Genomic DNA, 24573 nt, shown 5'->3' with positions numbered 1-24573 from the left:
GGCTGTCTTGTCCCAGGGTACCAGGTCCCTCACCCATCTCCGCCCCTGTGCCTACGTAACTATGATATTGGCAACCGCGAACTCTTAGCCATTAAATGGGCATTTGAAGAGTGGCGCCACTTCCTGGAGGGGGCTAGGTACCAGGTAACGGTCCTTACTGACCACAAGAATCTGGTTTTCCTAGAATCTGCCCGGAGGCTAAACCCGAGACAAGCAAGCGATGGGCATTATTTTTTACCAGATTCAACTTTTTTGTCACCTATAGGGCTGGGTCTAAAAATATTAAGGCTGATGCACTGTCCCGTAGCTTCATGGCCAGCCCTCCTTCGGAGGAAGATCCTGCTTGTGTTTTGCCTCCAGGTATAATCATTTCCTCTATTGATTCTGATTTAGTCTCTGAAATTGCGGCTGATCAAGGTTCAGCTGCCGGGAACCTTCCTGAGAAAAAAAGCTGTTTGTTCCCCTGCAATTCCGGCTAAGGGTACTTAGTGCAGAATCATGATTTTCCCTATCTGGCCATCCAGGCATCCTTCGTACCAAGCACCTCATTGCCAGAAACTATTGGTGGCCTGGGTTGCTCAAAGACGTTAAGGCCTACGTCGCCGCTTGTGAAGTTTGTGCTAGGTCCAAGACTCCCAGGTCCCGACCAGCGGGCTTACTATGTTCTTTGCCCATTCCCCAGAGACCTTGGACCCATATCTCCATGGATTTTATCACCGATTTGCCTCCATCTCAAGGCAAGTCGGTGGTGTGGGTTGTAGTAGACCGAGGGGTACAATTTGTTTCATTGTTTTGGAGAGCCTTCTGTAAAAAGTTGGAGATTGATCTGTCCTTCTCCTCTGCCTTCCATCCTGAAACTAATGGCCAAACTGAGAGGACTAATCAGTCTATAGAACAATATTTAAGGTGTTTTATCTCTGACCGTCAATATGATTGGGTCTCATTCATTCCCCTCGCCGAATTTTCCCTTAATAACCGGGTCTGTAACTCGTCAGGGGTCTCCCCCTTTTTCTGTAATTTTGGGTTTAATCCATGGTTCTCCTCCGTTTCACCTGGTAGTTCCAAGAATCCCGAGGTAGATGTCGTTCATCGGGAACTGTGCACAGTCTGGGCCCAGGTTCAGAAGAACCTAGAGGCGTCCCAGAGCATACAAAAGACTCAGGCAGATAGAAGACGTTCGGCTAACCCCTGGGATCTGGTTTGGCTATCGTCAAAAAATTTGAGCCTTAAAGTCCCGTCCAAGAAGTTTGCTCCCTGGTTTATAGGGCCATACAAGGTCATTGAAGTCCTTAACCCTGTCTCCTTCCGACAGGAGTTGCCCCCGTCTTTTCGAGTACACAACGTTTTTCATGCCTCCCTCCTCAAACGCTGCTCCCCGTCCTTGGCTCCCTCGAGGAAACCTCCGGTCCCTGTTCTCACCACTGAGGGGGTAGAATTCGAGGTGGCCAAGATTGTGGACAGCAGGATGGTCCAAGGCTCCCTCCAGTACCTGGTCCATTGGAGGGGATACGGGCCTGAGGAGAGGACTTGGGTACCTGCCCGGGAGGTTCACGCTGGGGTATTGCTCAGGAGGTTCCAGCTTCGTTTCCCCAATAAACCAGGTCCACCTAGAAAGGGTCCGGTGGCCCCTCATAAAAGGGGGGGTACTGTAAAGGATCTGCCAGACACAACTTCTGTGTCGACGCCCATAGTTAATCAGTCTGCACCTGCTTCTATGTCTGTGAGACTGACTCCATCTTCCACCACCCAGGATGGCAGGCTTAGGAGTGGGAGAGCCTATCACAGCCTGGCCAGACGGAGCTAGCTCCCGCCCTCTGTCTATTTATACCTGCCTTTCCTGTTCCTCCTTTGCTTGTGATTCTTCTCTGCTGGTTTCCTGGCCCTGCTGCAGCTTCTTGTACTACTGATCCTCTGCTTGTGATTGACCTTGGCTTTACTGACCACTCTTCTGCTCTGCGTTTTTGTACCTCGCTCATCTCCTGCTTTGACTCGGCTTGTTGCTCACGGTGTCCCCGTGGGCAGCTTCCCCATGTCCCTGGCGTCTTTGTACCCTTGTCTGTTTGTCTGTCGTGCACCTATTGAGTGTAGGGACCGTCACCCAGTTGTACCCCGTCGCCTAGGGCGGGTCGTTACAAGTAGGCAGGGACTGAGTGGCGGGTAGATTAGGGCTCACCTGTCTGTCTCCCTACCCCGACATTACACAAATATTTTGTAATGTATCAAATTTGAAAGTAATGCGGCCCGTCAACTTCACATGTTTTTCTATGTGCAGCCCATGTGCATGGCCGAGTTTGAGACCCCTGGTCTACAGTCACTTTTGGTTGTGCACTGGCCTTGATATAATCATGGGTTACTATAACTGTTGCACAAACTCATGTAAATGTTTTCTCCTATGGGTGAAAATGTTGCTGAGACCATGTAGGAAATCTTCACATAGTCTCTTTTGACTTTTTTCCCCTTTGAGGTTGTGGAACACTAACCCATAATTTCACTGAAAGCATTGCCTTGAAACTCATGTAAAATGAATAATCTCTGACCAGGGAAGATTAGATTTTGAGTGAAAGGGGCTGAGCTGCAATACCTTGCACAATCTGTGGACGGGTGTGGCACTGTTTGTGGAAGAAACCAGCCATGTATTTCTAAACCTTTTACCACCCCTTCAAAAAGCGCTCTCCCATGAAAACAACCTCTTACAAATAGCGTGGCGATCAGCTAATTGCCATAGGTCTGGCTAGCTTTTATAACCCCCGGTTTTTGCTTTTAACACGTTGGGAGGCTGAGTCGGGTCAGCAGAGATCTTTCTAAGCTGCACGCTCTGGAAAGGGGTCAACAAGCCCAATAATAGTTGTACCTGTCTGGATGTGGGATTTTAACTCTATAATTTCCAGAGCACATAGCTTAGTGGGAACAGTGCTGGTCAGACATTTCCCAAACAGGAAAATCATAGCATTACATGGGGCATTCAATGAATGGCTGTCCATGTAATGCATTGTCAGGCAGTGTGCGCCAGAGAAGGAGCCACTCTACATTTGGATTCATAGAGGTGGGTTCACAGCGGCGGATAGAGCATATAGACAGGGTGTGTATTCATGAAAAAAATACTTTAGATTTGCATATCAGATATTTAGATGATGCCACTTAAGATGTATTGCTGCATTGTATTTACATAGCAAAAGTTAAATTGCTTTAAAAAAAAAGTTCTTTCTCGGTTTGAATGTGCCGATCTTTTAATTTCCAGATGATTTCCTTTATTGGATCAAAACAACAAATCATGTAGAAAATGTGCATTACTAACAGGCTGTGAGTTTTCAGGTTTTCTGCAAAATTATATATTGATTTTAACCCTATCCCTATAATATGTATGTGTTTGTAATAGAAGTAAGTATGATTGAAATACTGCAGATTACATTTGTGGTGGTGATCACTTGCTGTCAATTACATTTACTTCACAAATATAAGCAGTTAGACGTAGTGTAGATCCGTTTTAACCATCTTGGCATTTCTACACTGCATAGTAATGTACTGTATAGTTAAAAATCCTTTAAGAATTGGAAGGAGTGAATCAAAAAAGAAAAAAGTCAGCAATTCTCTCCAAATTGTCTATCAGTTTTGATCACAGAACATAAGAAGAGATCAGCAAATCTATTTGTCATGGTTCAGATATTATCCGATTTTAACCAGTACAGTGAATTTGATTTAATTTGTGACCTGAACAACAAGATGTTCAGACAAAATGACAAATATGGAAGACTCTATTGATTTCCAATCATTTCATCGTATGTGCACTCTCAATAACCCTAACTCTAACCAAGCAAGTTAAGGATAAAGTTCACCTTCACTGTCACTCCCTAAAATGTGTGCTCTCATTGAAGAGTTAAAGCTTCTGGGCCTCAATGCAATATCTGTAACAGTGTCCCCCAACTGTAAATTATCATGGGCCATTGACTTCTCTTATGGGGTAGAGTGGCTGTTGGGCCCCCTCAGGCACGAGGGCCTGGGTGACACTGTCTCCCTATATTTAAGCACCTGCTTCCATGGTTCACATGGCAGAATCTCTTATATTAACATTAAGTTAACATATTTTTTTATAAATTTTTTTTAATTGACAAATAAACTCCCTTTTTTACTATATCCACCTCATGTGCACCGCTTGCATCGCAGCAGCTTTTCTTCTGCGTAGTCTAAGCTCATATACACCCCCAATGAGATCTCATGACATGTATCTATGGCTTGTCAGGAGATTATTGTTGGCTACATTTTCCCTTTAAGTTGTCCTTGTTTCAGCAGAACTGATACGGAGGAGACAGGAAGTGATCAGTGGATTTCTTCACCTGCTTTACCTGCCTAAAATGTTAATATCTTAGGTTTATAACACAGGCAGGTACAGGAACACTAAATATCCTCTTTAGTGCGAGTGACCTTCATATAGCAGCTCTGATCACTGCTTCCTCTATTACAGTTAGTTTGGTTTGTGTAGTTCTAACTAAAGCTTTATTTTTAGGTTTTAGTTGGAGGTGTACATTAAAGGGGTTGTCCTCCCACAATTCAATATGACATGCTTCTGTTAAATCACGCATAACAGAATTTTTTTTTGGGGGGAAAAACAATTTTAATCATTTAAAAAAATGACTCCCGTGTCGAAATATAGCTGTTAAATACTTGTTATAGTGCCCTGTTGGGTTTCTATGAGTTTCCTCTAGAACATCTATCTCATATTTCCAGTGCCAGTAGTCAGAAATGCTCAGTAGCACAGTACCACTGTTCACTTTAAGCTGCGTTCTCTGGGAGTTCGAAACCCTGTGGAAAGGTAAAGGGGCTATTGGGCTAATTGATCCTCATTAGTATGTTGTTTTAACTCTTTCTTCTACAGAGCACAAACTTCAGAGGGAACACTGCTAAGTACCACCACCCTATTATGAAGGCCAGCCAATAAGAATTGGTGCACGTAAAGAGTCTTCTTCTAACCAGCACTGAACACGTTAGGTGTTCGTTCTGAGAGGGAATCAAAAGATCTCCAGGGGACGTCCTAACAGTATATAACAGCAATAGCTATTCACAGGATTTTTTCTAATGATTTCAATTTAAAAAAATATTTTGGTGTGTAATCTGAGAATTATAAACTTTAATCATGGGACAACCCTTTTAAGGCCTCATGCACAAAGCCATTTTATGTTCTGTGTTGTAGAGGTCTGTAAAGCAGCACTCATAGAAGTCATGTTTCATTGAATGTCATATTACTGCTTCAATGAGGCACCATTCGGTGGCACACGGAGTGGCTACTGATTCGTAGGGACTCCATCTGCCACCATACAGGCTGCATGCACACGACATTACTATGTGTGTGAGACCTGGGAGTGTATTTTTATTAATACCACAAGTAAAATATTCCCTTTATGCAATTAGGTATCTAAGTTGATTTGATTACTGGCCAAGTTCATCAAATCCCGAATCTTGTAGCATTGATTTTCTCATCTTAATTGATAAAAAAAAAAAAAAGGAATAAGGGATTAGTGATATAATAGGATTGACATCACCTGTCTAGGTGAACTGTTCCCCTTCTCAAGATACATGTGGACTTAATTTATAGTCAATCAATCTGAAGTCTAACAGTTATCATTAAATGTTACTAGTCTTTTAATCCATTAAATTACAAAGGACATTCAGTGCATCTAAATAAAAACTAGAGCAATGAAAATAATAAAGTTAAGTGACTGAAAATCAAAGTCCACTATACTGTCCCTAAAGAGAAGGTAAAAAAATATATAATAATATTAGGGATGACAGTGACAGTGTTGACTGCAATTCCACTTGCTACATATCTTTGGGTCACTGCTTTGCGATGCTACGAATTAGGGCCGCGTGAAACAGTGATCCACAAATGACAGCAGACACCACGTGACAAAACATTGTCTGTAATTACGAAAGTTACAGCAAATATTACCTCATTGTGTTCTTCTCCTTGCAACAATTTCAGTATTATTTGTTATTCTCAATGTTTAGCAGTAATACATTTTTTATTTCTTTTGTGAGAACATGATGTGTTCCCTTTTCTATATCACATACTATAAAGATAGGTATAATTTTAACTTTTTATAGGAAAAATTGTTTATCTGCCTTGAACAGCCCTGTTGAAGTTCCTGATAACTAGTTGAATGCAGATAGATAGAATCTATCTATCTATCTATCTATCTATCTATCTATCTATCTATCTATCTATCTATCTATCTATCTATCTATCTATCTGTGGGATCCGAATGGTTTGCCATGTTTCTCCCGAACCGGTTGTTAAAATTATGGAGAATCGGGGTGAGGTGGGACCCAGAACTGGTCATCTCCTTACGACGTGGATACAACTGATTAGTGTAGCGCTGCCTGGCGAGGCACGGGAACTATCAGTTCCTTGTCTCGCCATTCGGCACTTTAGCAATGACACAGTCAGCATGGTTACATCATCACGATAACTGCGTCGTTCTGCTGGATGAGGCCTGGTCTCTGACCAGACCTGCATCGCTGGAGGACAGTGTGGGAATGAGGACAGGTGAGCATGTAATGGTTTTTTTTCAGTGGGCAGCGTTGAGAGCACTATGTACAGGGGGCACTATCTGCAGGAGGCACTATCTACATGGGGCACTATCTACAGGGGACTCTGGAGGGTACTATTTACAGGAGACTCTAGGAACACTATCTACTGGGGACTCTATGGGGGGGTGCTATCTACATGGAGCCCTATCTACAGGAGGCTCTATGTGGGGCACTATCTACAGAGGGCTCTATGAGAGACACTATCTACAAGGGGCTCTATGAGAGATACAATCTACAGGGGGCTCTGAGGGGCATGATATACAGGGGGCTCTATATGTGACTATCTGCAGGGAGCTCTATGTGGGACACAATCTATAGGGGGTTTTGTGAGTAGCACTATCTACAGTGGGCTCTATATGGGACACTATGTACAGCGGGCATTGTGTATGGCACTATCTACAGGAGGCTCTGTGAGTGGCACTATCTACAGGGGCACTGTGTGTGTGTGTGTGTGTGTGTGTGTGTGTGTGTGTGTGTGTGTGTGTGTGTGTGGTGCTTTACTTTACAGTGTTTGACCCAATTTTAGTAATGGGCACAGTGTATGGTCCTATTATATTCAGGGGCACAGAGTATAGTTCTATTATATTCAGGGGCACAGTGTATGGTGCTATTATATTCAGGGCATAGTGTCTGGCACCATGAGAATTGTATCGTTGTTTATAGGTGCGGAAATGTTGGAAAAGTGTGGAGCCGAAGACAAACTCTACAGAAATGGGTCGTGGCCAGGGCACGTCATCATGGAGGTATGGACCAGATGGAGAAGAAAATAGAAAGAGAATGACTCCAATCTGAGAAGATGTCACCTGTGAGTCAATGTTTCTATAATTCATTGTCGGGAATCACAGGCTTCAGCCACAACACAGAGCAGTAGAATAGAATGGGGTTTATGGGGCCCCATTCTAGAGATAGCTGCGGGTCCCAGAGGTGGGACCCGCATCTATCTGACATATATGATATATCCTGTGGATATGTCATAAATGTCTCTAATGGGAAAACCCGTTTAAGATGTTGCGGATTTGTCGCTGATTTTCTGCGTGCATTTTTTAAATGTGCAATACAAAGGATAAAATCTGCCATGTAGTGATTTTTATCTTGACTTTTAATGCGTCACTACACAGTAGAAAAAAAATACGTTAACTTTACTTTTTCAATAGTTTTAGTAATAAGTTATTATGCTGCAGCTGTGTCAGATATTGTTATACATCTGAATTCACGCTAACTACACTAAACTGAATAAAAAAAATAAGTTATGACAATGATATCTATTTGTACTTATAGCAGTTATCTTACCTTCCCTTCTGTTGAGTTTAGCATATACCGGGGCATAAATTCCAGACATTACCGATGAACTTTTAAAGGATTGTGGTTGAAGACCGGCAACCAAAGTCTCATCACATTTTTCTGTCAAAATTCAAGAGGAAAAACAAAACTCATTAGAAACCAACACAAGACAGGAAGTAATGACTAATACTAATGACTAATTCTAATTTACATAAGACACTAAAGCTTCACATTAAACATAAACAACATATGATAATGCAGCATCTCCACATTTCCAAGTTTAAAAAACTTTCTCGTTAAGTTTTTAAAAATAAAATAAAAACAGGAAGTCCCTGGTTTGTTCTGTTGTGTGAAACCTCTTAATACTTTATTCAGCCATTTCGCAAGTTATCTACTGAATTTCCGAAGGTGACAACCACTAATGGCAGTTATTACAATTCTCATGAATTGTTACCTAATTTTTAGCAAACCTAAATGCCATGTAAATCTGCATTGTTGTAAAAAGTTGCAAACCCCCACCCAGCTGACATCTCATACTTACTATGTTCTACTGTATTGCGTGTGTACCAGTAGTTCTGGCATGGTATTGCTGCTCATGTAGTGGTGCTATATGTACCTCTCCCTTGGGAGCATAGAATTGTGGAAAGATGCATAATTAAAATATTAAAGAAAATTTTATCCAAAATCTTAAACCAATTGTATTTTAGTGAATCAGAATTTTGAGTTAAATGCAAAGTTTTCTATTTATATATTTTTTTACTTTTACATTTTTTCTGTTTTGTTGCAGAGGCCATTTTTCTAAGTGACAACAGAAAGTGCAACCCTTTGAATTAGCTACTGGGTAAATTGTCGCTTATTTGTATTATCATTATATCTTGAACATCCTGACACAATTTGATAAATTATGAATTTCTGAGAAGCTAATTAAAAAGTAACAACCAATATGGCTTTAAATCCTGTTAGTTTTGTAAAAATGGCTGCCACAAGTAAAAAATGGCGATATATCTTTTAGTAAAATAAACATCATTACCAAGCTGTGTCTACTGCTCTAACTTCTCATTTACTATTATGTGGCCAATTTTACATTTTAGCTGAAAATTCTATTTAAAATAAAGCATCTATCAGTAAGAAATTATATATTTGTGACAGCAATCTATAGGGCAAACTGAAATGTATTTTTAATTCGTTACAATAAGAAAGTCACGTTATTTCTAATTTTGTCCTATGGAATAATTAGCAATTGGCAAAAAAACTTATTTACAGGAAGTTCCGTTATTTTTAACAAGGGGCAGCCTGTGCAGCACTTTGGATTTGTGATCAATCTGTTATAATAAATGTTACAAAATCGAAACAAAAAAGATGACATTTAAAATTTAAATGGAACATGTCCTAAGGGGACTGCGGGCACTAAGTAAGCAGGGAATTCTCCTCTTACAGCAATTTAATGCATCATGCCAGTTAATATATGTTAGATCAGTACTAAGCTGTCACTACTGAATAACATGACAACGAGAGAAAGACTAGAAGCACATTTGACAGTCCTTTGAGGGCATCCACTCAACAAACACAGAGGGACTGTTTTATACTGAAGTGTGTTCTGTGTTTTCACATCGTATTACAGGAGGTCATTGCTCTTTTGACACTGCTTAACCTTACTTACTTTACTTGCTTCTCTGAGGTTTATGATTTTTGTAGTCAAGTCCATTCCCCCAGTTTATAACAAGTTGAGTTCACAATCATTGTGTATTTGACATTCTCTTACAATTGCAGAAACACTTAAATTATTTCCTTTGAAAATTACTAGATAATTTACCTTTTAAAAAACAGTCTTGTGGCAAATTATGGGGCTTAAAATAAACAATCTGTATTCTGCTGGTTTTATGTCAATGTGGGAAGTGTGTTAAGAAATTAAGTAGGTGGTAATTGGGGAGAGTGTAAAGAATTGTTGAGCTTCCACGGCCGTGCCATCTAATCCTCACCCATTGTGCAATCATGTCGCCTTGCCTTATGCTTTATGACCTGGAATTATGTAATTTCAACTTGGCAAAATATTAAGTTTGCTGGTATGGTTTTAAATCATTCTAAGGCTATGTTCATACTTGTGTAATTTTTGTTTAAGTGGTTCATACTAAGACTGGTGCTGCACACAGACTTTTTGTAGTGGAACAGCTCAAATTCAACTGGCATTCAAGTTTTCATTTGGCTTTAGTCTATCTAATATGTTTTATTTGGCGGTTGCATGAAAATATAATCAAGGTATCACGAGAATGCAACTCAATGTATTACTATTGACGCCATTTGTCACAAAGTAGTTGAAATTGGATCTGTTGTTCTACAAAGAATCTGTGTGTGGCCCCAACCTTTCTATAAATTTAATTGTGGAAAGGAGCAGACATTCATAAAGCAGTTGGCAGAAGACTACTGCGAAGGTGAAGCAACTGACCTATACTACAGTCAAATAAATATTTGTTATGCCACAGATGCTGGAGACCCGAGTACAGAATGTCTATATGTAAAGATCTAACCGAAATAACAGAAAGATTAACAGTACTGGATCCAATCTTAAATCTTGGGATATGATGTCACCAGTATAGGTTCACTTTAGAATACAGCATTGGTGCAATACCCTGCTAAACTGAACCAAGTGCCATGGTGGCAATCTTCTAAACTGCTAATCGGGGAGCCAAAAAATACATATATTACCACCATTACTCAGGAATGTAGGGTTGTGTGTCAACCTTTTGAAACAAAGGTTTTTATTGTATTTTTGTACAGCGTATACAAAAAGGCAGAAATATCACATCCACAACAAAAGAGAAAAATATATATGAATGTAACGTGGACCATCTTTGTCATGTATTGCATAGAGTTAAAGGTGAATTAGAATATGTAAGCATACAGTGAAATCCAAAGTGACATAGTCTCAGAAAACTACTATGAAGTTACATTATGAGTATCTTGTTCAAGGATGGTTATGTATCCAAAACAGAGTGAGAGAGAAACATTAAATATAACCAAAACATTATACACATCACTGTCAATTGGTATAAAGAAGTCTATCTAGAAAGTCACACATTTAGAGCTTTGAGACCAGGAGTTCCACTTCTCCTCTATTCTCCTCCCAAAAACACTAAAGGAAAGTGTCTATTCACAGTTATATGTGTTATTAAGAAGGGTAATTACTTCAGACATATGAGGAATGGTCTGACTCTTCCAGTATCTAGTAAGAACCTTTAGCGGATAGCACGATATGGCCTATTAAGGATCTATGTCTGGGAGGGATTAAATGGATATTTAGGAACAGCAACGCAAATTCAGGCGAAGGTGGCAAAGAAATTCCCGTTAATTCAGCTATGAGATCGTAAACTGTGACCCAATATGTTTTAACAAGAGGACAGGACCACAATATGTGTAGTAGAGAGCCCACCCGTCCGCAACCTCGCCAGCACAGAGCCGTGGTATTAGGGTGGATTCTACATAATCGTTCTTGGGTAAAATACCATCGCAGAAGAGTTTTCATGGCGGCTTCATAATGTGAGGTACATTTAAAGGTTTCAGCAATACAGGAGGCCGTTTTACACCATGTGGTGTCCGGAAAGGATTGGCCAAGATCTTTCTCCCAGGCTAATAAGCAGAGGGACTTAGAAAAATCAGATTTTACCCCAATCAAATCATAGACGAGCCTTAATACTTTAAAGGTCGCGGACTGAATTTGGAACAATGAGATGAGATCCCAATTTAGACTGATTGGTGAAGAATGAAGGCTATCCAGGAAATGTTTAACTCTTAAGTATGTAAAACATTCTATCTGGGGGATATGGAATGTAGTGGATAAAACAGGACAAGCTAGTCGTTGCGACACAGAATTTAGATTTCCCAGTTTCCATATATGCAGGGTCAAGTAACCTTCTATAAAAAAATTCTGCAAGGAAAAAAGTGAAAGTGTTGCCCATTGCAGCCAATCAAATACCATCTCTTATTTACATATTATTTACCTTTTGAAAATAAAGCAGTAATCTGATTGGCTGCTATTTGTAACTTTTGTAACTAATCTGTAAACAGACAGACCCCTTAGACCCTTAACGCTCAGTGACATACTATTACATCATGGAATGCGCCCTGTTCGCGCTCCATGACGGAATAGTACGTCACGGGAGTAACGGGCGTTTCGGCCGTCCTCCCGACACATACAGGAGCTGTGACAGCTGCTGTCTCGTACAGCAGCTGTCACAGCTCCTACAGCGGGGACCGATCGCTGTGTCCCCGCTGATTAACCCCTGAAAAGCCGTGTTCAATAGCGATCACGGCTTTTTAGGGGTTAAGCTGCCATTGCCGGCCTGCTACACGATAGCGGCCGGCCATGGTGACTATGGCAAACGGACACCAAACAATGGCGTCCAGCTATGCCATCGACGGAAGCCTAGTGGTCCTGACGAAGTCAGGACCCACTATGCTTGCTGTCAGTGAGTAGCTGACAGCTCTAATACACTGCACTACGCATGTAGTGCAGTCTATTAGGATAGCGATCAGGGCCTCCTGCCCTCAAGTCTCCTAGTGGGACAAAGTAAAAAAGTTACAAAAAAGTTAAAAAAAGATGTGTAAAAATAAGAAAATAAAAGATTTAAAAGTAATAAAAGTAAAAATTCCCCCTTTTCCCTTATCAGTCCTTTATTATTAATAAAAATATATAAACAAACAAATAAACTATACATAATTGGTATCGCCGCATCCGTAACGGCCTGAACTACAAAATTATTTTATTATTTATCCCGTGCGGTGAACGCCGTAAAAGAAAATAATAATAAACCGTACCACAATCACAATTCTTTGGTCACTTCACCTCGCAAAAAATGGAATAAAAAGAGATCAAAAAGTCGCATGTGCCTAAAAATGGTACTGATCGAAACTACAGGTCGTTACACAAAAAATAAGTCCTCGCACGGCTTTATTGATGGAAAAATAAAAACGTTATGGCTCTTAGAATAAGGTAACACAAAAAGAAAATGATTTTTTACAAAACGTATTTTATTGTGCAAACGCCATAAGACATAAAAAAACTATAAACATCTGGTATCGCCGTAATCGTATCGCCCCGCAGAATAAAGTCAATATGTCATTTATAGCGCACGGTGAACGCTGTAAAAAAAATAGAATGAAAAACAATAGTAGAATTGCTGTTTTTTAGTCACCGCGCCACCTAAAAATAGAATAAAAACTGATCAAAAAGCCACATGCACCCCATGAAAACTACAATGAATTCCTCAAGGGGTCTAGTTTCCAAAATGCTGTCACTTTTGGGGGTTTTCCACTGTTTTGGCACCACAAGACCTCTTCAAACCGGACATGGTGCCTAATAAAAAGGTGGGCTCAAAATCCACTAGGTGCTCCTTTGCTTCGGAGGCCGGTGCTTCAGTCCATTACCGCACTAGGGCCACATGTGGGATATTTCACAAAACTGCAGAATCTGGGCAATAAATATTAAGTTGCGTTTCTCTGGTAAAACATTTTGTGTTATAAAAAAAAATGGTATAAAAAGGATTTTCTGACAAAAAAAAAAGTAGATTTCACCTCTACTTTGCTCTAAATTCCTGTGAAACACCTAAAGGGTTCATAAACTTTCTAAATGCTGTTGTGAATACTTTGAGGGGTCTAGTTTCTAAAATGGGGTGTTTCATACGGGTTTCTAATATATGGGCCCCTCAAAGCAACTTCAGAACTGAACTGTAACCTAAAAAAATAAATAAATGAGGCAATACGTCGCTTCTTACATTATACTGATAATGAGCCGTGCCCACCCCGAGATGACCCCAGTTTTGACCGTTTGTAGAAACAGAGACCCCTATTAGACCGTTTCAGTGCCCGGTTTTCCCAAGCATACACCCCCGAGAAGTGTATTTCTATTGATGAGTCCTTGGTACATTTTAAAGGGAGGGTTCAATTCCGCCAGTACCTGCCGGGTAAGAGGGCAAGGTATGGAGTAAAGATGTATAAGCTGTGCGAGAGTGCATCAGGGTATACCTACAAATTTAGGATATATGAAGGGAAGGACAGCAGTATTCAGCCCCCAGAATGCCCCCCCCCTTACTGGGAGTTAATGCAAAAATTGTGTGGGATTTAGTGCACCCACTGCTGGACCAGGGTTACCAACTCTACCTGGATAATTTTTATACCAGCGTACCACTCTTCAACTGCCTCACTCCCAAAAGTCCTGCGGCATGCGGCACTGCTAGAAGAAATCTGAGAGGCCTCCCTAAGACTCTGCAGGGCAAACGCTCAGAAGGGGTGAGAGCAGGGCACAATCTAGCAGCAACATATTGTGTGTCAAGTACAAGGACAAGAGAGATGTCACACCAGTACCCATGTACCTGTACGAGGTACCAGTACAGAGACTCCCAAACCAGACTGCATCCTGGGCTACAATAGGTACATGGGAGGGATGGACTTGTCAGATCAAGTCCTGAAGCCCTACAGCGCAATGCGGTGTGGTATAAGAAGCTGGCCGGGCACATCATACAGATGGCATTGTACAACGCGTACGTGCTACATCGATGTACAGGCCAGACGGGAACTTTCCTGGAATTTCAAGAGGTGGTTATCAAGAAACTAATTTTTATGGACCAAGAAGGGGGGGGCACCCAGTACTTCTGGAGGCGAGGCCACACGCATCGTACCAGGGCAACACTTTCCAGGAGAAGTTCCCCAAACTGGCAAGAAAGGAAAAAGTCAAAAGAGGTACAAAGTCTGCTATAAGAGGGGGATAAGGAAGGACACAATATATCAATGTGACACGTGTCCCGAAAAACTAAGGCTCCGTATGAAAGAGTGCTTCAAAATGTATCATACATCCCATGATTTTTAATCTACCCCAGTTTTACTTACTCTGATGCACTCCGCACAGCTTATCCCCCCTCGTCTTTCCCCTCTGAGCCCTGCTGCGTGCCTAGGCAGCTGATTACAGCCACATGTAGGGTATTGACGTACCCGTGAGAACCCACATTACAGTTTATGGGGTGTATGTCTCCGGTCAAAATGCTCACTACACCTCTAGATGAATGCCTTAAAGGGTGTAGTTTTTAAAACGGGGTCACTTCTTGGGGGTTTCAACTGTACTGGTACCTCAAGGGCTTCTGCATACATGACTTCGCACCAGAAAATCCCCAGTAGGCCAAATGGTGGTCCTTTCCTTCTGAGCTCTCCCATGGGCCCAAACGGCAGTTTATCACCACAAATGGGGTACTGCCGCACTCAGGACAAATTGGGCAACAGAATGGGGTATTTTATGTCTTGTGAAAATTAGAAATTTTCAGCCAAAACTACATATTATTGGAAAAAATAATTTTGTTTTAATTCCCAGCCCAATTCAAATAAGTTCTGTGAAAAAACTGTGGTGTCAAAATGGTCACAACACCCATAAATGAATTCCTTGAGGGGTTTAATTTCCAAAATGGGGTCACTTCTGGTGGGTTTCCATTGCTTTGATACCTCTGGGGCTCTGCAAATGCAACATGGCACCCGAAAACCAATCCAGCAAAATCTGGACTCCAACAAACACATAGCACTCCTTTGCTTCTGAGCCCTCCCATGGGCCCAAATGACAGTTTATCACCACAAATGGGGTATTGCTGCACTAAGGATAAATTGGGCAACAAAATGGGGTATTTTGTTCCCTGTGAAAATAAGACATTTTGATAAAAAATGCCATCTTATTGGAAAAAATGTCTTTTTTTTTATTTCACAGACCAATTCAAATAGGTGCTGTGAAAAACTGTGTGGTCAAAATGATAACCACAACCATAAATGAATTCCTTGAGGGGTGTAGTTTCCAAAATGGGGTCACTTCTGGTGGGTTTCCATTGCTTTGATACCTCTGGGGCTCTGCAAATGCGACATGGCACCCGAAAGCCAATCCAGCAAAATCTGGACTCCAAAGAACAAATAGCACTCCTTTCTTTCTGAGCCCTCCCATGGGCCCAAACGGCAGTTTATTACCACAAATGGGGTATTGCTGCACTCAGGACAAATTGGGCAACAAAATGGAGTATTTTATTTCTTGTGAAAATAAGAAATTTTGAGCTAAAACTACATATTATTGGAAAAAATTATTTTTTTAAAATTCCCAGCCCAATTCAAATAAGCTCTGTGAAGAAACTATGGGGTCTAAATAGTCACATTACCCATAAATGAATTGTTTGAAGGGTGTAGTTTCCAAAATTGGGTCACTTCTGGTGGGTTTCCATTGCTTTGATACCTCTGGGACTCTGCAAATTCGACATGGCACCCGAAAACCAATCCAGCAAAATCTGGACTCCAACAAAAACATAGCGCTCCTTTCCTTCTGAGCCCTCCCATGGGCCCAAACGGCAGTTTATCGCCACAAATGGGGTATTGCCGCACTCAGGACAAATTGGGCAACAAAATGGAGTATTTTATTTCTTGTGAAAATAAAAAATTTTGAGCTAAAACTACATATTATTGGAAAAAATTATTTTTTTTTAAATTCCCAGCCCAATTCAAATAAGTTCTGTGAAGAAACTATGGGGTCTAAATAGTCACATTACCCATAAATGAATTGTTTGAAGGGTGTAGTTTCCAAAATTGGGTCACTTCTGGTGGGTTTCCATTGCTTTGATACCTCTGGGACTCTGCAAATTCGACATGGCACCCGAAAACCAATCCAGCAAAATCTGGACTCCAACAAACACATAGCGCTCCTTTCCTTCTGAGCCCTCCCATGGGCCCAAACGGCAGTTTATCGCCACAAATGGGGTATTGCCGCACTCAGGACAAATTGGGCAACAAAATGGCGTATTTTGTTCCCTGTGTAAATAGGAAATTTTGATCATAAATTACATCTTATTGGAAAAAATTTCATTTTTTTTATTTCACAGCCCAATTAAAATAGGTGCTGTGAAAAAACTGTGTGGTCAAAATGATAACAGCCATAAATTAATTCCTTGAGGGGTGTAGTTTCCAAAATGGGGTCACTATTGGGGGATTCCTACTGTTTTGGCACCTCAACACCTCTTCAAACCTGGCATGCTGCCTAAAATATATTATAATAAAAAAGGGGCCTCAAAATGCACTAGGTGCTTCTTTGCTTCTAGGGCTTGTGTTTTATTCCAGGAGCGTAGTAGAGCCACATGTGGGACATTTCTAAAAACTGCAGAATCTGGACAATACATATTTAGTAGTGTTTCTCTGGTAAAACCTTCTGTGTTACAGAAAAAAAAATTAATACAATTGAAATTCTGCAAGAAAAATGAAATTTGCAAATTTCACCTCCACTTTGCTTTAATTCCTGTGAAATGCCTGAAGGGTTAAAAAACTTTCTAAATGCTGTTTTGAATACTTTGAGGATCTAGTTTTTAAAATGGGGTGTTTTATCAGGGTGTCTAATACATAGGCCCCTCAAAGCCACTTCAGAACTCAAGAGGTACCTTAAAAAAAAGGCTTTTGAAATTTTCTTAAAAAAAAGAGAAATTGCTGTTTATGTTCTAAGCCTTGTAACGTCAAAGAAAAATAAAATAATGTTCAAAAAACGATGCCAATCTAAAGTAGACATATGGGAAATGTGAACTAGTAACTATTTTGGGTAGTATAACCGTCTGTTTTACAAGCAGATGCATTTAAATTCTGAAAAATGCTATTTTTTATAAATTTTCCCTAAATTTTGCACATTTTCACCAATAAACACTGAATATATCGTCCAAATTTTACCACTAACATAAAGCCCAATGTGTCATGAGAAAACAATCTCAGAATCGCTTGGATAGGTTTAAGCATTCCGACGTTATTACCACATAAAGTGAAATATGTCAGATTTGAAAAATGGGCTCTGAGCCTTAAGGCCAAATTAAGGCTGCGTCCTTAAGGGGTTAAAAAATGGCCTCCCAAACATAGGACTAATTTAAATCATGTATGAAAATACTCAAATATGCAAACATAGACAAAATAAATATAGAACTTAAATTAGTCTTCTACTATAATACATCATATCTAGTTGCATTTCTTTTACACAGTATATTACCACATACTTGCTTGTATCATTATGTAATTTGACAGTATATAGAATTCAACACATCAAATACGTATAAAAATAGCCATAATTTGCTACATTGCCCTATAGTTTAAAGCTTTAAACATGCTAGTAAATTACAGTGTTTCTGCAGGTGGCTTTTAAATTTACATTGAGATCCATACTCCAAATTACATAGTAGGTTTGTCATTGGGTTGTAAATGCTTTTCGGTAGACTAGTGTTTATGTATAAACATAAATAAAGTATTTCTGGAAACGCATCTACAAAGCAAATCAGAGCAAGCTTTCATGCTTCATTTATTGCTATTGCAAATGTTTACTAACTTTGAAGTTCATCAAATGTTATTAACCTCAATGGCACTTGGCAAAGAGAAAGCAGAAGGTACTATGGCGAATGACAAAAACTTCAAATATCTTGCGTTGCCATGAATATTTGTATCGTTTTTGGCTTAATAGTAGTTTAACCCCTTAACGACAAGCCACGTACTGGTACACGGCAGCCGTTAATGGGAAGTATAGAGCGAGCTCACGGGCTGAGCTTGCTCCATCCACAGCAGGTGACGGCTGTGTAACACAGCCGACATCTCACTGCAAGGTGTATTTAAGGTGTGGGTGTTAAACGGGCGGAATCAAAGTGATCTTTGATTCAGCCCATTTAACACCTACTCCTTAAATACTGCGGTCAATCCCGACCGCGACATTTAAATTGTTAGAATCAGGGGGGCGCGATCGCCCATTTACAGTGGTTGTTATGTCAGCCTGGGGGCCTAACAAAGGTCCCCAGGTTTGTACTCCTTTGAAGCCCTGCCTCCAGGCTTCAAAGGAGAGTGTCAGAATCACGATGTACTGCAATACATTAGTATTGCCGTATATCATGCAAGCGATCCAATGATCGCTGCTTCAAGTCCCCTAGGGGGACTAATAAAAAAAAGTTTAAAAAAAACCCAATTAAATAAAGATTTTTATAATGTACCAAGAAAAATAAAATATTAAAAGTAAAAAAAACAAACATTTTCCCATTTTTTTCTCTAAAGCAACGTTAAAAAAATAAAAGTTAACATAACTGGTATCGCCACGTCCGTAAAAGTCAGAACTATTACAATATAGCATCATTTAACTCGCTTGGTGAACAATGTAAAAAATTAATATATATAAAACATGCAAATTGCTGTTTTTTGGTCATCTTAGCTCTCCAAATAAAAGGAATAACAAGTGATCAAAAAGTCGCATGTACCCCAAAATCGGTTAAAACTACAGCTCACCCCGCAAAATTTAAGCCCTCACACGTCTAAACTGATGGAGAAATAAAAAGTTATGGCTCTCAGACTATGGCGACACAAAACAGTTTTTTTTAGCAAATAGTTTTATTTTTTTAAAACATACACTACCGTTCAAAAGTTTGGGGTCACCCAGACAATTTTGTGTTTTCCATGAAAACTCACACTTATATTTATCAAATGAGTTGCAAAATGACTAGAAAATATAGTCAAGACATGGACAAGGTTAGAAATAATGATTTTTATTTGAAATAATCATTTTCTCCTTCAAACTTTGCTTTCGTCAAAGAATGCTCCATTTGCAGCAATTACAGCATTGCAGACCTTTGGCATTCTAGCTGTTAATTTGCTGAGGTAATCGGGAGAAATTTCACCCCATGCTTCCAGAAGCCCCTCCCACAAGTTGGATTGGCTTGTTTGGCACTTCTTGCGTACCATACGGTCAAGCTGCTCCCACAACAGCTCTATGGGGCTGAGATCTGGTGACTGCGCTGGCCACTCCATTACAGATACAATACCAGCTGCCTGCCTCTTCCCTAAATAGTTCTTGCATAATTTGGAGGTGTGCTTTGGGTCATTGTCCTATTGTAGGATGAAATTGGCTCCAATCAAGCGCTGTCCACAGGGTATGGCATGGCGTTGCAAAATGGAGTGATAGCCTTTCTTATTTAAAATCCCTTTTACCTTGTACAAATCTCCCACTTTACCAGCACCAAAGCAACCCCAGACCATCACATTACCTCCACCATGCTTGACAGATGGCGTCAGGCACTCTTCCAGCATCTTTTCAGTTGTTCTGCGTCTCACAAATGTTCTTCTGTGTGATCCAAACACCTCAAACTTCGATTCGTCTGTCCATAACACTTTTTTCCAATCTTCCTCTGTCCAATGTCTGTGTTCTTTTACCCATATTAATCTTGTCCTTTTATTAGTCAGCATTGTGAGAAACTAGACATGGACCGCACAATCCACAGTATATACGTTGATCTGAGCCGCTAGGCATAATTTAGAAACATGAACATGAGGTTCTTTGTAAACATTTTGATCAAACTGTATAAGTCCACTTGCCACTTCACGGCGACCTCTTTAAAGTAGGTCCCTACTCTAGCGGTTGCAGCACCGCATGGCGGCTACCGCCACCGCGGCACCGCTCCTGCAGAGGGAGCAACCCAGGGGCCCAAAAGCACCCATGCCTTCAGGCCGTGCCAAGCCTCCTTGGCTCTGGGCCACGTCCCCCCACAAGTGCAGCACTACAGCAACAGACACCACCATACAGCACCACAACATGTGAACATGGTATGGTGGTGTCTGTTGCTGTAGTGCTGCACTTGTGGGGGGACGTGGCCCAGAGCCAAGGAGGCTTGGCACGGTCTGAAGGCACGGGTGCTTTTGGGCCCCTGGGTTGCTCCCTCTGCAGGAGCGGTGCTGCGGTGGCGGTAGCCGCCATGCGGTGCTGCAACCGCTAGAGTAGGGACCCACTTTAAAGAGGTCGCCGTGAAGTGGCAAGTGGGCTTATACAGTTTGATCAAAATGTTTACAAAGAACCTCATGTTCATGTTTCTAAATTATGCCTAGCGGCTCAGATCAACGTATATACTGTGGATTGTGCGGTCAATGTCTAGTTTCTCACAATGCTGGCTTTTATTAGTCAGTCTCAGATATGGCTTTTTCTTTGCCACTCTGCCCTGAAGGCCAGCATCCCGGAGTCGCCTCTTCACTGTAGACGTTGACACTGGCGTTTTGCGGGTACTATTTAATGAAGCTGCCAGTTGAGGACCTGTGAGGTGTCTATTTCTCAAACTAGAGACTCTAATGTACTTGTCTTGTTGCTCAGTTGTGCAGCGGGGCCTCCCACTTCTCTTTCTACTCTGGTTAGAGCCTGTGTGTGCTGTCCTCTGAAGGCAGTAGTACACACTGTTGTAGGAAATCTTCAGTTTCTTGGCAATTTCTCGCATGGAATAGCCTTCATTTCTAAGAACAGGAATAGACTGTCGAGTTTCACATGAAAGCTCTCTTTTTCTAGCCATTTTGAGAGTTTAATCAAATCCACAAATGTAACGCTCCAGATTCTCAACTAGCTCAAAAGAAGGTCAGTTTTATAGCTCCTCTAAACAGCAAAACTGTTTACAGCGATGCTAACATAATTGCTTAAGGATTTTCAAGTGTTTTCTAATCATCCATTAGCCTTCTAACACAGTTAGCAAACACAATGTACCATTAGAACACTGGAGTGATGGTTGCTGGAAATGGGCCTCTATACACCTATGTAGTTATTGCATTAAAAACCAGACGTTTGCAGCTAGAATAGTCATTTAGCACATTAGCAATGTATAGAGTGTATTTCTGATTAATTTAATGTTATCTTCATTGAAAAAAACTGTGCTTTTCTTTCAAAAATAAGGAAATTTCTAAGTGACCCTAAACTTTTGAACGGTAGTGTAAAACAAAACATATAAATTCGGTATTGCCGTAATTGTATCAACCTGTAGAATAAAGTGAATATGCCGTTTTTACCGCCTGATGGATGCTGTAAAAACAAAACCCCCCAAAAAATGGTGTTATCGCAGTTTTTTACCCATTTCACCCCACAAATATTTTTTTTCAGATTCACAGTACATTATGCGCCACAATAAATGGTGTCGTTAAAAAATACAACTTGTTCCATAAAAAAACAAGCCCTCATATAGCTATGTTGATGAAGAAATAAAAAAGTTATGACTTTTGGAAGGAGGGGAGGAAAAAACTAAAATGAAAAACTCTAATTGGCCTGGTCTTTAAGGGATTAATCAAAGTCAAGAATCGCCTATTAAAAGCAATTGTTCTGTTTATTTAGCATTTGCGTGTGATTCTTGAAATACAAAATAAAAGTGGAAAAGGGCTAAGCTGCAATACCAGACATAGCCCATGGACAAGAGTGGAGTGGTTTTCTAATCTTATACAATTCCTTTGAACCTCTATATTTCTAAAGCCATATATGCAACAGACATATACTGTGCATTGTATTATGCCAGGATATCAAGCAGGTCATGCACATTGGCCCAGTGGCTATTGTCGCTTGGCCATTCACCGTAGAGAGCATGCAATTTAAAACTCCTGTTACAGATTTTACATTAAGGCCCATGAAGGCCCAGGAGTTTATGTTAAACCTCTGGCGTTTTTTGTACAATATAGCTAAATAGTATGGCTATAATAGGTGTATAACACTGATAGTACTAACACCATGGTCTTAAAGGGGTTAGTTTTCAGAAAATTTATGTTATTTTTAAATAATTAAAAGTTATACCATTTTTAATATACTTTCTGTATTAATGCCTCACAGTTTTCGGGATCTTTGCTTGTTATTCGTATAAACATTTATTGTATACTCCTAGTGGATAAAATTCTGTCCATGGACATACAGGTGCACATGTCGTTACAGTTACAGTATGTGTTTAGGTCGGTCTTCTAACGATCCCAGCACCTGTGTGTCCATCACATGACCATGGACAGAATTGTATTCACTTAGAGTAAACATTGAATGTTCTTACAAATATCAATAAGCAGAGATCTTGAAAACAATGAGGAATTAATACAGAAAGTATATTGGAAAATGGTAAAACTTTCAATTGTACTAAAAATTAACATCTATTTGCTGAAACCGGAATACCCCGCTAACAGATTACTGCCCACATGTTATTTTGAGGTAATAATATCATACACAAACTAAAGCGACAGAGTTTTTTCGCGCTGATTTTGATGCAGAAACCACGTCAGAATCAGTGGCAAAAAAATTCCAAAACCGCCTCCCATTGATTTGAATGGGATTCGGAGGTGGGTTTTTTTCTGCAGCATTTTTTTAGCGGTTCCGCCTCTGACCTCCCATTGAAATCAATGGGAGGCAAAGAATCGCTGCAAGAATTTGCAGGTCAAAATCTGCCTCTAAATTCCTGAAGGGTGTGAACAGGGCCTTAGAATTATTAATCCACTAGGTCCTCTTGTTAGTGCCTAGAATTATATTATTAATTTTGTTACTGAGTGGTAGGAGAATTAAGCAGTTAGCTAAGGGAAAGGGGCTCACAGGCTCCCTTCTGCCTCTTACAGATGATGCTGGGGACCCCCATTAATGTCATGAACGCAGCAGGGCTCTTTCCTCTCCACTTATATATTCCGATGCTGAAGCAGTTCATTGGGTTACAACATCTAATCAAGTACCGTTACCAATCCTAGAGGTTGACCATGCACACAGTCCACTATTAAACACTGCGCTCATGTGAAGGTTAAACTTAGGTTTCATATATATGTAAAGATGGTAACATGTGAAGAGGAAAATCCTGTTGGTTATACACTCTTCATTACAATGATCACATGAATACAGCTGGAATATCTTATAAGAGAGGGAGGCATGTTGGGAGCTAAAGTGTTACCAAAAGGTGCATGCATAAAATAGTGGTGATGCCGGTTCATAATATCTATCATTTATATATAAATAGTTATATAACTACACCATGTTCCAAATTATTATGCAAATTGGATTTAAGTGTCATAAACATTTAATTATTCGTTTTTCAATTAACCTCATGGCTGGTATTGTGTCTTAGGGCTCTTTGGATCATTGTAATCAATCTCAGACACCTGTGATAATTAGTTTTCCAGGTGTGCCCAATCAAAGGAAAACTATTTAAGAAGGATGTTCCACATTATTAAGCAGGCCACAGGTTTCAAGCAATATGGGAAAGAAAAAGGATCTCTCTGCTGGCGAAAAGCGTGAAATAGTGCAATGCCTTGGACAAGGTATGAAAACATTGGATATTTCAAGAAAACTTAGGCGTGATCATCGCACTGTGAAAAGATTTGTGGCTGATTCAGAGCACAGACGGGTTCGTTCAGATAAAGGCATAATGAGGAAGTTTTCTGCCAGACAAATTAATAGGATTAGGACAGAAGCTGCTAAAATGCCATTGCAAAGCAGCAAACAGGTATTTGAAGCCGCTGGTACCTCTGGAGTCCTGCGAACCTCAAGGTGTAGGATCCTCCAGAGGTTTGCAAGTGTGCATAAAGCACCCCTAAACAATGCTCACAAGCAGAAACGGTTGCAGTGGGCTCAGAAATACATGAAGATTCATTTTCAAACTGTGTTGTTTACTGATGAGTGCCGTGCAACCCTGGATGGTCCAGATGGATTGAGTAGTGGATAGTTGGTGAATGGCCACCATGTCCCAACAAGGCTGCGACGTCAGCAAGGAGGTGGCGGAGTCATGTTTTGGGCTGGAATCATGGAGAGAGAGCTGGTAGGCCCCTTTAGGATCCCTGACGGTGTGAAAATGACCTCTGCAAAGTACGTAGAGTTTATGACTGACCACTTTCTTCCATGGTACAAAAAGAAGAACCATGCCTTCCGTAGCAAAATTATCTTCATGC

At 40.5% G+C, this 24573-nt stretch overlaps 1 protein-coding gene across 1 annotated transcript in view; it reads right to left on the bottom strand.

The window, feature by feature from the left end:
- The window catches only part of CNTNAP2 (contactin associated protein 2), a 1694842-nt gene that overhangs the window by 1220752 nt on the left and 449517 nt on the right, over positions 1–24573 (bottom strand). Inside the window, exon 2 of the mRNA XM_075827067.1 lies at positions 7873–7983. Within this exon, the coding sequence (XP_075683182.1) occupies positions 7873–7983 (111 nt within the window). The remainder of the gene's footprint in view (positions 1–7872; positions 7984–24573) is intronic.

Source organism: Rhinoderma darwinii, chromosome 5 (genome assembly GCF_050947455.1).
Source record: "Rhinoderma darwinii isolate aRhiDar2 chromosome 5, aRhiDar2.hap1, whole genome shotgun sequence".
NCBI lineage: Eukaryota > Metazoa > Chordata > Amphibia > Anura > Rhinodermatidae > Rhinoderma > Rhinoderma darwinii.
The sequence above is the reverse complement of the archived record's forward strand: the minus strand, read 5'-3'. Positions and strand labels throughout refer to the sequence as shown.